The 14,162-nt window shown below is 40.6% G+C and overlaps 1 protein-coding gene and 1 long non-coding RNA gene across 3 annotated transcripts; both read left to right on the top strand.

The window, feature by feature from the left end:
* Positions 1–2,111: 2,111 nt before the first annotated feature.
* LOC143849898 (uncharacterized) lies at positions 2,112–4,010 on the top strand. Its single transcript, XM_077359192.1, has 3 exons — positions 2,112–2,316; positions 2,415–2,481; positions 2,881–4,010. Exons 1-3 carry the CDS (start codon positions 2,254–2,256, stop codon positions 3,705–3,707), a joined length of 957 nt encoding a protein of 318 aa, XP_077215307.1. The 5' UTR covers positions 2,112–2,253; the 3' UTR covers positions 3,708–4,010.
* Positions 4,011–4,189: 179 nt separating this feature from the next.
* On the top strand, positions 4,190–13,088 carry LOC143849899 (uncharacterized). Of its 2 annotated transcripts, XR_013235899.1 has the most exons (5): positions 4,190–4,739; positions 11,071–11,173; positions 11,866–11,917; positions 12,010–12,077; positions 12,155–13,088. It is a non-coding gene; the product is annotated as an uncharacterized LOC143849899 (long non-coding RNA). The 2 variants fall into 2 exon arrangements; XR_013235898.1 differs by having other exon boundaries at positions 4,190–11,173.
* The last annotated feature ends 1,074 nt before the right edge of the window (positions 13,089–14,162 follow it).

The raw sequence follows: 14,162 nt of genomic DNA, 5'->3' as shown, positions 1-14,162 counted from the left end.
TCGTTTCAGATTGTGAGAACCGATCGATGGGGGTGGGCAAATCGATTATTGGCCCGAAATTAAACAACTGTACTTAAATTTCCGGACTTGTCAAGATCTGTAAAACAGTCTAGTGTATTTTTTAATACACTTTTTACACTACAAGGGGGTGGCCTGGGGAAGAAAAGGGGGAGAATATATCAATTCCCTCCAAGACCTGTCATAACAGCCTCCTACTCATCCTGACGGTGTGTTTCAAGTTGGTGGGAAGGGTTAGGAGTCAGGAGAAGTGGATGTTATCTGCTTTAAGCTTTGTTTAATTAGTTTGTGTGTAACTCAAGCACTGTGTCTCTACTTGTGTTAGTTTATGAGCATGAAAATTCAGTCTATGACTTGTTAGGAATTTTAATGACATGTTTGTTGTTTAGGAGTCAGAGGATATCAATTTGGTCATTTAACCAATCAAAATAATTATTTACAGGTTGCAACTGAATGCCTTTTTGGCTACATAATACATTATGATGATTCCAAAATGACACAGAACATCTATTTACCAAAATTTATTTAGTTTTTCTACAATTGTTTCTAATGCTCCTCATTTTTCGCTGCAAAGAGCTTGTGGAAGGGCGCAACAGAATCACTCAGGGCACGTTTGGCTGCCATCAACATAATTCTGTCTGTGTCTCTAAGAAGAGATGATGGTGAAGTGGCTAAAAATCAGGAAACAAAAAACTGGAAACTAGTGTCTCCTTCTCAAAAAATAGGGAAAAAAACCCTACTCAAAATCGGAACGGCCACTTGGATACACCGAGCAGCCGGACATGGCCCCCCTTCGAGAATCTTCCTATTTTGGCTCCTAGGAATTACGAATTTTGACAAACAGGGAAAATAGGCCAAATTTCGCAAATCCTACTCCCTGATTTTCATCAGTTTTTTTTCTTACATTGTTGGCACTTAAGAAAAGGTGGAAAAGCTCCTAAGAGAAAGATTAAAGAACGCAACCTAAATTCACAAGATTAGTAGTTTTTCATAAGCTCTTAATCAAACAAGGCCCCCAGCAATGAGTGCCCTAAAGATATTGGGCCCTATAATGGGGCATGGGGGAGAATGACTGCAAGATCAAGATGGTTTATAATCTAAAACGTCTCCATCTTGGTCTCATCCTAAACAAAAATCAATGGTTTGGCCTTTTCACGATCAAACCATAAAAAAGGCCATGATCGAGGCATAATGGATCAAGGGCCAGAATCATCGGATCATAAACCAGGCAGAGTTTCTTTTAGAAATGAGCGTAAAAGTGACTTTCTTTTTATCACATCTGCTTTCTAATAAAGGAGCGACTTGTCCCTTACGTCAATATATAGGTGCAGTATAATATGATTTTTTTCACCCCTCCTGTAGGATAATGCGCCCCACTGTTAACGTGAATTGTGGGCAGACTAACGCTACCAGTGGGAGCGCATTATCCCTACAGTGGGTGAAAAAATCATCTCCCAGTATAAATACTGTTTTTCTTTTGTCAATCACTCGATTGCCCACTTCACTCCCTTGCGATTTAAGCCACACTAACAAACCTAGGCCCTACGATCCTTCCAATCCCACCGTCCACGCGTCCACGCTAACGGATTTTCGGACAATTCTCATATAAATGAACCCCCGATGAATTGCGACATTGTTACGCTATAGTGGTTCGGCACACATGTAACGCGTCTCGTGAATTACTACAATGCCCTTGGTCCCGTATTTAATTACAAACAAACCAAATGGTAGAATTTTAACTGACCAAAATACCCTCCCTTGTTTTTCTTCCATTTTCTATGGATATCCGTTCTCAGCAACCTAAATTTACCTTTGCCGTCATCCAAGTTTTCTCAGTATAAGACAATAGGGGGGCAATTTCGTTATAATAGTAAACTCTTAAGGGTTCTTTGGATATCACATTATTAATAAATTATCCATGGCGGTGGAAATAGGGTCATTTCCCATATTTTATTATAATATATTTTCTCGAAAAAATCTGGACGTGAAGAGGGTGTTCCCGTGAATTAATAAAAGAAGAGGGGTATCTTAGTAACTCTGTTTGTAATATACACCATAGCGGGGTGTATCGTAGAAAAGAAGGGGCTTTTCGTTATCTGTTTCTCTTGCGCTCTCTGTCTCTTGCTCATTGATTCTCCTTTGATTTTTCTTCAATCTCTCTGTCTCCACGGGCAAGGGGTTTATCTCTCAGCTGTCTAGGGTTTAATTTTTATTCGTTTAGAAAGAGAGTAAGACATGGGCTCCGATTCAACCACAAACTTCTCCTCTGTTCCCAGGGATATGGGAAAGAAGAAGAGGGTAAGAGGAGAATTTAGGGAAAATGAAAAATTCGTAACGTTTCTTTTGATTTCTCCGTTATGTTTAAATGGTTCTTTCTTTTTCTTCCTTGTTTACAGACGAACAGGTCGGCAAAATTGAAGCAGTGCAAGCTTGATGCGAGGCGCGAACAATGGCTTTCTCAGGGTATGCATGTGTATATGTTTGTTTAGTTATTTACGATTTGGATTAGGGTTTCCATTCTACATTTTGATTTTTTTTTTAATCTTTTCTGTTTCGCTTCTTATTTTTATTTTGTGAATGATGAATGACCAAAACTCTGTTTAGGGGTGGTTTGGTTAGGAGGATTTTGTAATTCAGGATTATGAAATCCTGGAATTTACAAGCTAAAAGCTGGATTTCATAAGTTAAAGCCTGGATTGTACATTTTCAAGATTGTAAAATCTAGGTTCTAGCTTGTTAAATCCAGGATTTTACAGCTTGAATTTTAAAATCCATGCATCCAAAGGGTCCCTTAGGGTTTTTGTTTTGATTTTAATCAATATTAATATTATTATTGTTTTGTGGGTGGATGGGGCTATGCAGTCAAGAACAAGGGTGGGAAGGAATTGAATGGGGATTCTTCTCTTCCTCCATCTTTGCCTATGAATGATGACCAGAGCATGTCTTTAGGCAATTTAGAGACAAGGTCGAGAGCTGAAGGGAATGCGGGTTTTATCCCTCATGACAGCGATACGGAGTCTCTGATGACTAGCCCTACGAGCAGTGTTTTGGGTAATGGTTTGAAGAAGGAGCGCCCCGGCACTAGCAGCAGTACTAGTAGTGGGTGCTTCTTTGGCAGTGCCAGCGAGGAGGAAGAAGAAGAAGGCGGGACCCTGGATGATTGGGAGGCTGTCGCTGATGCCCTGACTGCCGATGACCAACACCACCATGTGAATTCAGAGTCTCTGGCGGTAACTGAGAACACTGTTGATTCCACTGCTCCGTCGGAATTTCCGAAGAGCAAGGAGAAGATTCCCATGACTGCTACAATGAATGGTAGGGCGTGGAGGCCTGATGACGCTTTTCGTCCGCAGAGCTTGCCGAATCTCTTGAAACAGCGTAGCTTTCCGATTATTGCAGAGCGCCACTGTGGAGGTGGACCTACAAATTGGGCCTGCCGTGGTATGATTTCTCAGCCCTCATCCTGCCCCATTTGCTGTGAAGATTTAGATTTCACGGACTCGAGCTTTCTCCCCTGTTTGTGTGGTTTTCGCCTTTGCCTCTTTTGTCACAAGAGGATTCTTGAGGCGGACGAGCGTTGTCCGGGCTGCAGGAGGCCGTATGGTCCTGTGGAAGGGGATGTGAGTGTGAATGGAGGCTCCCTTCCTTTTCGCTTTGCTCGTTCTTGTAGCATGAGTTCCAGATCTTAGAGAGGGAGAGAGGCATTACTTTCTTGAATATGCATGTGGGTTCCTTTCTTTTTGTGTGTCTCGTGTGTTCCAGTCACAATGAACTTTCTGATTTTTGCTAAAGGAAGATGTGAATATAGGTTTAGAACTCAAAAAGATTAGAGAACATTTACCGGAATCTCGTATGAGTTTGATTCTTACCTGTAAGGGGCATATGTCGATGTAGAGGATGCTTGTGGGTATGTGAATAGCTAAGTTGGAATAGATACTAAATACATAAAAATCTAAAATTTATCCGTTCTTGTGACTGATTTGTTATTTCTACATCTTGCTATTTTTTATTTTGAATAAAACAGTCTGCGACGTAACAGGAGGTATGTAAAACTATTATATTGATGCATGATCTAACCCTCGAAAGTGCTGCACTCGGGCATGGTGGGCATGTAAAATCAACTGTGATACATAAGGTGCTCCTCCGTCTCTTATTCTCACAAGGTAAACTAGTGGTGGTTGTTATGTACCATTTCTTGTATATAATTTTTATTGATAAAAAAATGTCAAGAAAATGAATCTTAATGATTCCAAGGAAAAAAAAAACTGATATTCAAGTTATCCATATGGTAACTTGGCGCTAACATTGAATGCCTGCTTGCCCATTTGCAAGCTGGTGCTAAATAAGATTTTAATGGTCTGATTTGGCACATTTCTGCAGTTTTCTTAATTTTTGTTACCACTGGTTGGTTATATTCTTTGTGACCACTTTCTCTTGAGTCCATGATGCAGGTTATACCGGAGAAGTAGTAACATTAATGGTGTCTGTTGTTGCCTATGTTCCTTTATAAATAGTGTCAATTCTTGAATTTTTCTGTTTCTTCTTGTCTCATCATTTGTCTTTACCTATAATGGATGCTGATTCCATTTTATTTTGAGTTAAAATGCTTCCTTTTGTGTGCCAATCATTAGACATTTGTGATAAAATGTGCCTTGCAATGTTTTAATATTTATATCTATCGTCATTTTGATAGCAGGACATGGCGATGCTGGCTATATGAGGTAACGTTTGACAATTAATGGATATAGTAATATGCATGAAAATAAATATAGCTCCAGGCTTTTGACGCCCACATTGACCTCTTTTGGTTTTCAATTCTTATTATTGTTGGTTAGCTCTTCCATATATGATCGTTAAAGCTTTCAATTGATATTTCAAGGTTTCAACTGTAATTCGCTGCCAAAACTGAGAGTCTGGGGCATGTTATTTGATGTGCAAACTATGTTTTGGCTCAGGTACTTTGGATTGAGAAAACACAAACAATTCACATTTTGGAGTGTAGTAGTTGATGAGATGCATATAACTTTTCTGCCCAACTACTTTGGAACGAGTTTTTGCGAACCCAACTCTTGACTCACTTAATTCTTATTGCATTACGCTCAGGTCTTACGTCCTATGTGATGTTCTAGAGGGACAAATTAAAAGGAATACACCTTTTTTAGTGGTAGAAGGAATACACCTTCTGAGGCCATAAATGGTGATCTCCCTGTCCTAACTACTGATAGCTCTGTTAGTAACAAAAGATCTCCTTAGTATCTTGGCCTTGATCCATGATATCTCCCAACTTTATTCTTATTTCCATGAAGCAACATTACAAACCTTTGCCATCCAATTACTGAGTCTTGTGTTTGGTCTAGGATCCACGTTGCTTTACATTTCCAACTAGAGTTTACATGAATGCGTATCTTTCCCTTGTTAGTTGAAACAGAAAATGGTGATTGCATTAATATTTGGTTATCGCCTGACTCCCAAGTGAACATGATCCAAATCATGCCTATTTGCTTCTGAGGGAGGGATGGCATGAGGCAAAATTGCCCTTGTTATAGACTCCTCTAGTTTTGTTTGGATGGCAAGAAGCAAACCCAAAGTGTGTATTGTATTATGAGCATCGATGGGAAGACTTATAACTGTTAAAAGTTTCAGTATGTGAGTTTCTTAGACTGGTCTTTGTTGTTGCTTTGTTTCTAGTATCTCTTTGCTCTCGTGGATCTCTCGGGTATTTAGAGGATATATGCAAGCACACCTATATTTATGAAAGAGAGGGCAACGGAAACTTTTCATTGAAAAGAGAGTGGAGGCGAAGCCACACAGCACAATTAATGGGGCTGGGAAATGTTTTTATTTTATGAATGACCAGGGCTGGGAAATGTATTATGATTCATTTATTTTACAACCCTAATCCCATCCTTCTACAGAGAACTAAGTTACATAATTACAAGACCTTGGTTAATGAAGACACCACGCGACTGGTGTGAATGCATAACACATACATAGATGTAAGTTAGTTGAATTTTTTTGGCCCTTTGTCTCTTACGTACATTATATAGAGATATTTATATAAATTGATTTGGCTTTAGTTATATAAAGGAGATAAGTTCTGGGCTGACTTGAACTCCTTCCTCTAATTCATGAATTAGGGTTTAAGGATTTCTTGCGGCAGTGGACATGCAGAGCGACGAGAGTGGAGGGATCGGAGCATGTGTGGAGGAAGGTAGGGAGGGTGTCGAAGAAAGATGGGATGTGGTGTTGAGTAGGGAGGCGAAGCTATACGAGAAGGCCAGGTTTGAGCAAGACTAAGAAATCTGGGAGATGACCTAGATCTCATATTTCCGTTGGTTGCAGGAAATTGTCCTATGGATCGGAAGAGACCCCTTCTGAGCCATGAGAGCCAAATATTCTCAGATCGGAGAAGAAACCTCTGGTGATCCTGCCTAGAGGTGGATTTTCAGCGGAAAGTTTAGACCAAGGGTTTCATTGGACTCTCAAGCAGTGGTTCAAGCACACTGCTTGAGACGGGGAGAGATGTGAAGAGGCGGGAAGCGATCAGAGTCGAAACCCTCCAGTTTCATTTCCCGTCCCAAGCAGAGACGGGAAGAGATTTCAGGATGACGTATGATAGAGGGGACCACAGTTTGAATTTTGAATTCCATCCCCCGGTGCTGGAGGCTTCTTTTCTCTTAAGCTTACGAGCACGTGGCACCTGGCTCTCTTCCCCATTCACATTCTTTCTGCCCAGCAGGCAGAAACTCTTAAGAAAACTCTTAACAGATCTAGGGTGGTGGATCTAGTTCTATGTGGCAGGGCCCAATCGACTATCCATTCTTGGATCTGGCCTTGCCTACTTTGTCTGGATATGGACATGGCCCAAAAAGCGGCCATGCGATGCTGGCTCCCAGACAACTGAGTCTCTGGATCTGGCGGTAGGGACCTTAGGGAATCCCAGCCCCCCTTGGCGGTAGCCGTCTCTGCAGCTGGAACAAAACCAATGAACTTATGTGCGGGGATTTTTGGACCGCATAGGTGCTCCTTGAGCCTCCAATTTCACGCAGCTTTGCAGTTGTTGGTGCCTATCCCTAAGGTGGCTGGAGGTTAGAGTATGACTATGGAGGTGCAAACCTCGCCTTGGTTTCCATGGGACGACGCCACGGAAGATAGGTCCTTTAGGATGGAGCACCCTCTTGCCTCCTTAGGCCCATGGGGGACGATGCCACAGAAGATGCGCCTTTTAGGATGGAGTACCCCCTACCTCCTTGGAATGGTTGATGACTTCACAATGTTAATGTGGTTGAATCTCGAAGAAGGGCTAGAGGGATTATTAGACTTGCCTATCATTGACTCCTCGTTCGTAATAGAGGTAGAATACGACTCGACGATTTGCATCAATATCGTCTCTCTAATCGAAGAGTTTGGAGGACCACAGGAGAGCAAGCTACAATCCCATCGCAGAATGCTGACTCCCTAGAGATGCAGGATGCATTGAATGTAAACCCTCTAGCAATCATGAATCTACCGGTCGACAATAGGAGAGCACATTCTCAGAAGGGGAAATCGCTGGAGCTTAGTGGCATTGAGGTACTAGGTACGCCTTTAAAAATAATGTCGCTCAAATTATCATATGTCCCACCACTCTTTGCAGGTGCAGGATGAGGATCTAGGGATAGACGGGCAGAATCTGTTGTAGGCAGATGGGCACTTAAGCAGAAAGAAGATCAAGAGAATAATAGGGAGACAAGAGGGATAGGCAGGGAAGCAGATAGAGGGTCAAGAGAATAATAGGGGAACAGTAGGCAACGAGAGAGGATAGTAGCGAATTTGCATGGCGCAGGAAACAGAGCTTGACTTATTTGACGTGGTGGCAAGGCATTTCATGGAAACTAGCAGATCTTGGGGCTCTCCTTCACTGGGCTGGAAGGCGACTTGAGGAGTTGTTCCTCTTAACGAAGCTCAGAGACATACATATGTGAGATCTGAAGGGGGACAGAAGATCAGAAAGGGAGAGAAGCTTGCTCTGTTAGATGGTTTGCCTTAAATCGATTGTGAACTATGTGGGCTCATCTACTAGCCGAGCAAGGGTAGAGAAAGAGGTAAATTAGGTTCAGAGGGGAACCTGCAGATGATCCTGTTATCTTGAAAATCCTCAGTTGGAACCTGAGAGGGATGGCCTCCCTTGAGGAAAAGGCCCATGTTAAGCAGTTAGGCAATAGGTCGACGTTGTGTGTTTGCAGGAAACCAAGTTAGAAAGTATCGGTAGATCGATACTCTGGGAGATGGGTGCGCTGGCAATTATTAAAAACTGGTGGCCACATCCTTGGTGCCTAGGTGGCAATTTTAATGTAGTGAGATACTTGGGGGAAAGGAAGGGTTGCAGTAGGAGTTCTTCGAGTATGGTGGTGTTCTCAAAGTTCATTGAGAGAAACGAGCTCATTGATTTACCCCCTTAGTTGTGCCAAGTTCACTTAGTTCTGGAACCAAAATATGAGCAGAACTGATCAATTTCAGGAAGTGTGCCATGGTTTTAAATTTCAGCTGAAATTTTGGATTTCGGTTGAGACCGAAACCGAAATTTATTGAAATTTTCGAAAATTTGATTTTTTTAAGGTGAAATTACCGAAAATTTGGCCGAAATTTGGGAATTAATAAAATAATACTTTTTTTAATAACTAGATTTTGGCCGAAGGCGAAACTGAAACCGAAACCGAAATTTAAATCCATGATGCACCATACTATGATCATGTGAAATTATAAGTTATTTCTAACCGAAATTTGGTTAACTTGGAAAAGTGAAAAAAGTGTAGTTGCTAGATCAAGTGCAGAGGTTGAGTACATAGATATGGCTACTTATGAGTTGATGTGGCTGGAACCTCTTTAATAAGATGGGTTTTAAGATTGTGGAAACTATGAACATGTATTGTGACAATCAGGCCAACATTCAACATTTTATAGAGGGCTAAATATATTGAAGTTGATTGCCACTTTTTTTTCAAGAAAATATACAAGCAAACTAATTTCTACTACATATGTGAAGTCCAACGATCCTTACGTGGGGTGAAGCATCCTATTGGAGATCTATGAAACGACTCAACAATTGCAAACCTAATTGTGCTTGTCTTCGGATGGTAAGGCCACCAAGAGCAGCTTGAGATGCTTGTATGTGTGTACGTAGAGTAATTCATATCAATCTCTTAATTAAGCTGGGGCCTGGGGCCTCCTATTTGGTGCTTGATATGTATCATGGGAATAATGTTGGAATATTCTTGGCAATGGTTTTTTCTCTTTATTCTTTAGGCAATCACGTCCTCTGCCATTCTATCCAGCCATTTTGAATGAAGAAAAATACTTTGATAGCTTGTTCACCAGCTAGTGTTCTGCAGTCTATTTCATCAAATAATAGATGGGTAAAAAAAGGGCAGCTCAGTGCACGAGGCTCCCGCCATTGCGGGGTCTGGGGAGGGCTAGATGTAAGAGATTCTAAATAATAGATGGGTAAGAAAGTCTATTATTTTCTTTTGCCAGTACTATGGGGCTATTTGATTTCTTGGATGTATTCTCATCATCGATTTATTCTATTATGGTTTGTACCATCCAAAAAAAAAAAAATGGCTATACCTTTGGGGTTCTTCTCCTTCTTCTTCTTAACGGCCGGATTTGACGGATGAGTGGAGGCGTTGAGGCAGTGAGGCAGACGAGTGGGTTTGTAACTTTGCAAAGTAGATGAAGAAAGTAAGAAACTAGGGTTTCTTTTAATTCTTTTGTCTTTAAAAAATCAAAATTAAGAGATCATATAATGATATCAGCAGCCGCATTGTTTTAAATTAAATATTAACAATTTAACAAATTTGTGTCCTCAAGAATGATATTAATACCCCCACTTTTTTGGTATTTGACGTAACGCATAAAGTCGCACTCATAAATGTAAAATTGGGTTTTGGTGAGGGCAAACACGTAACAACCCATAGCCCAAAAACTCCGTTCAAAACGGCGTTTTGCAAACGGACCTCCCCCCCTCCGTTTGCAAAACGCCGTTTTGAGGGTTCAAAACGGTGTTTCAAACGGTGGCTGCGCACCCAAACACTCACAAACAGCCGTTTGGCCGCAATGTTTCAAACGCCAAACGGTGTTTTAAACGGTACGCCAAACACGCACTGAGTGTGTTACTGAACCCATTATCCATAATCATATTTGTGTTTGCCTCCAGATAGCCAGGAAATTGAAAGTTGTATGGTTTTGCTTAGGCCAGTCTTGAGTCTTAACCTGATCAGGATACTGTGTTCCATGGGGTTGGCTTGCTTTCTTTTGTGGGGACACTTTGAAAAAATGAACTTTTTGTGCAGCCAAAACGGAAACTTTGCATGTGGACCTATGGTGTTCATATTAGGTTTAGCATAGGGTCTTACCCCTTTGTTCATAGAACTTGATTTGACCACAAGCTTGGGGTCTTACCCCTTTGTTCATAGAACTTGATTTGACCCCAAGCTTGTGGTATGAACAGAGTGTGCACTCCTATAGGCGGCAACATCCTGGAATTACCAGATGGGTGCTGAGCCGAACAATTTTCTGAGCCTGCCAAGGCGTCCGTTTTCTACTACAATCTTCTCATTATCAATATATTTTTGGACTCAGGAAAAAGAAATAGAAGGTAAAAAAATCTATTGTAGGAAATTCCACAATTCCCTTTGTTAAGCATATAGAAATCGGAAGCAGTTCATTTTAAGGGGACAGCAGTGTGCAGGAAGTCCTCATTGTGGGTTGTGACACAATTTGGAGATGGGGCTGATCCATCTATTGTTACCATCCTGTGTTTTCGAAGTGGATTTTTATGGTTCATTCTATATGAGCAGATGTTGTTCACTGTTATTCCATTTACTTGTTTCTGTATTTGGAGACAAAAAGTATATTTTTGAACTGCCACATTTATTATCGTATCTTCTTGACACTTTTTAACTTCTTTATTAACAGCATTTCATGCAATTTAAATGTGGAAAAATATTAAATAGATCTTGCTTCTGACATGAGGGAATTCTTAGAATCAAATTTTGGTGCATGTTGTTCAAGGCTTGCTTGGCAGAGTGAGGATGGGCTGGTACTTGTGGATAGGGTGGAGAGACTGAAATTTCTCGGTTCTCCTATCTATTCAACTGAGTCTGCACCTGGATAGGTATTCCGTTTTCCGATTTCTTCATGATACTGCACCCAGATTTCCAGCAACTCAATGTGAAAGCTCCTTAGGAACCTTGTTTACTGAGCTTATTTTAAGTGCTAATCTTACGATTTCTTCTTGAATTTCATATGGTTTGTCTAGGCTTGTTTAAAAGAAAAAAAGGGGTTCCTTAGTAGGCTTCATTTTCTGTTGTTGGAACTCTTCAATATTCTAAAGAGAAATAGGTTTTGCTATTTCTCTTCAGAAATAGGTGTGGCTATTTCTCACATCCATACAGAAGTAACTCTTGTTAGATTTGCCATACATATTTTTGCATTGAGATCAGTAGTGTGACTGAACTTTGGAGTCTCCCTTCCTTTTTAGCCTTCTAATCTGTATATATAACTACTTTCTTATTGACACATCTTTCATTTTCATCCAAAGAAAAGTGAATGAAAAAAAAGTGGGAAAACTGGGTAGAATTAGTCACTAAAATCAACTAGGTGGTCCCTAAAATCAACTAGGTAGAATTTGTCCCATATCATGTTCCACTAGGTGATCACTTGATGAAATAAATTTAAGAGACTTTGTATCCAGCATGATGATTTCCGTTATCTTTGCTTGCTAGCTTGTGCCTACAATATCTTGATCTAATAAATTTGAGATACTTGGTATCCAGCATCATGATTTCAGTTCTCTTTGCTTGCTAGCTTGTGCCTACAAAATCCTATGCGAAGGGCATTGTTCATGGTCTACCGACAGGTGAAACCACTTAATAAAGCTATCGTGATATAGCTGTTTTCATTTCACACATAAATATACCAGAATTTTCTTTCCTGTTCATCCCATCTCAGGTCAAGTCCTTAAGTGCTTGTGTCGCTCAGCCATGGCCCTGGGATACTAGACAGTTCCCTCGCTTGGGGTAATGATTTCGAATTTTCGATATTAATCTCATTGATTTGAAGAAGCTTTTGATAAACGCCTTATATATTCTCGTAGGAACTCAGTTTCAGTGTGTCCTGGATTCTCCATCGGCGGCATTAGTAGGCCTGCATGATATCATTGTGCATGCCTACTCGGATTGATTCACTTCGTGCGCCTGTGGTTGTGGATTTTTTATTTTGTAAAAATCACAAATATTATATTTATTGAAAACTTGATTGTTGAAATTTGATGTTTTGCCTTTTCTCCTAATTCGTCCATTGGATTTCTTAATCTTTGGATTACCCATAGTTACACCAATCAATAAGGGGCGTTCTCATAGTGAGAAAGAGCCCAATCTTACTGTGCACCATTTGGAAATTTTACATCCAACCGTTGGATTTCATCTAGAAATTGTTTCGGTAGACGATCTTTTTGGTTTTTCATTGACTTGGCTAGTCAGAGGTGCTCCATATAGGTGTTCAACTCTTTCTTTCTTTCTTTCTTTTGATGGGTAAGCTTGGGGTTAGGCAGACCCCGACCATATTCACTAAAACAAAATAGAGATGTACAAGAGAAACCAAATAAAAACAAGCAAGCCAAAGAACCAACTCTCTTCATTTGTACAGATCGTGACCTGTGCTGAGATCTATTCGGGTGTTTCTTTGAGCATCCATGGAGGAAGAAGGGAAAATTTGAGCATCCATGGAAAGAAAATTTGAGCATCAAAAGAATATCATGTGGCGACCCAGATGGTTTTGGTGGCATCCCCAAGGGACATCGATGTAGGACTGCAGAACTCATCTGTTTAACATATCATGTGGGGTGTACCCTAAAAATCATTTCCATAATGTGCATTCCCTCTTTATATAAGTTTAGGATCATGGTTTGGATTATGGAATAGACTGAGCTGTCCTCACTCCTCATTCTCCCCTATTTTCCAGTGGGTCACATCAAAGCTAGTAGAATTTTTATTTTTTTTTGATTGTTTCCCCCTAATTTCTAAGAAAATTGTCACCCTAGGACTCATTTGACCATCATTCACATTCTCTATTCGTTTCTCAATTTCTGCCTAAAATTCCGCTTGGAAGTTGGAAATATGAAATTAGCGAAACAGGGATACAGGGTCGGATTTGCCGAACACAGGTTTATGTTATATTGGCACTGCTATGTTTTAGGAATTGCACAAACTCAACTTGTATTTTTTTTCTTTAATGTTAAGAAAGGTTTTTTTGGAAACTGTAATAAATTTTGGTGGCTGTTTAAATAATAAAATAAAAGGGTATGCTGAGGGCGTCCTTGCAAAAATGGGGTGAAACTCAGTTTAGAATATCTCCAAAAGAAAAGATAAAAACATGGTAGTGCAAATATCAGTTGCAAAAAAGAAATGGCCGGTACTAAATACATGAGGTCGGTTTGGCGGTTCATCCAAACAAGTTGCTTTCCAACTAACCGGTGACCATTAAATATGAGACTGGACTGAGTTTAATACCTGTATCAATATGTGTTGCATTAGTCTTATATGTCGGCCCCAGTCTCATATACAAGTATTATTAAATCAAGGGAAATGATATTTACGCCCCTTTCATCACCAGGGACACCCATTTGCCAGTGTACTTTGCAATCAAAGCCATTGGATTTTTCTGACATAAAGTACATCAGCTCCCTTTTTGCCACTGATACACTGACGTTAGGTGTCCCTGGTGATCAAAAGGGGCGTAAATATCACTTCCCTTAAATCAAATATATAACATTAGTTGCAAGTAATTTGGTCGGGACTTTTGCATGAGGGAACAGCTAACTAGGCCCACTTTTCAGCAGATTTTGTCTTAGTCATTTAATTCATCCGAGGAGTCAGCTGCGAAATGCCTTTCGGCAAAAGTCCCTACAGATACCCTTCCTTTTATTCTTTACTTATGACAACCCCATTTAGTAGAGGTGCAACTTAGGTCGGGTTGGATCGGGCTGAGGCCAACCCTAACCCAACCCAAGATAGCATTCCCCCAACACTAACCCAACCCAACTCGGGCCTCGGTTTGAGGATGGTCAACCCTAACCCAACCCGCCTCTAAATTTCTCGACCCTA

The sequence above is a fragment of the Tasmannia lanceolata genome, unplaced genomic scaffold (assembly GCF_043159265.1).
Source record: "Tasmannia lanceolata isolate RefF3 unplaced genomic scaffold, GAP_Taslan_0.1 ptg000018l, whole genome shotgun sequence".
NCBI lineage: Eukaryota > Viridiplantae > Streptophyta > Magnoliopsida > Canellales > Winteraceae > Tasmannia > Tasmannia lanceolata.
This window is presented reverse-complemented; position numbering and strand designations above follow the sequence as displayed.

What these genes read in the sequence shown, in the direction of transcription:
- LOC143849898 (XM_077359192.1), top strand. Translation starts at nt 2,254, where the DNA reads ATGGGCTCCGATTCAACCACAAACTTCTCCTCTGTTCCCAGGGATATG. An exon ending in ATATGGGAAAGAAGAAGAGG is followed by an intron (nt 2,317 to 2,414) that starts GTAAGAGGAGAA and finishes CCTTGTTTACAG; the next exon opens with ACGAACAGGTCGGCAAAATT. An exon ending in CGAACAATGGCTTTCTCAGG is followed by an intron (nt 2,482 to 2,880) that starts GTATGCATGTGT and finishes GGGGCTATGCAG; the next exon opens with TCAAGAACAAGGGTGGGAAG.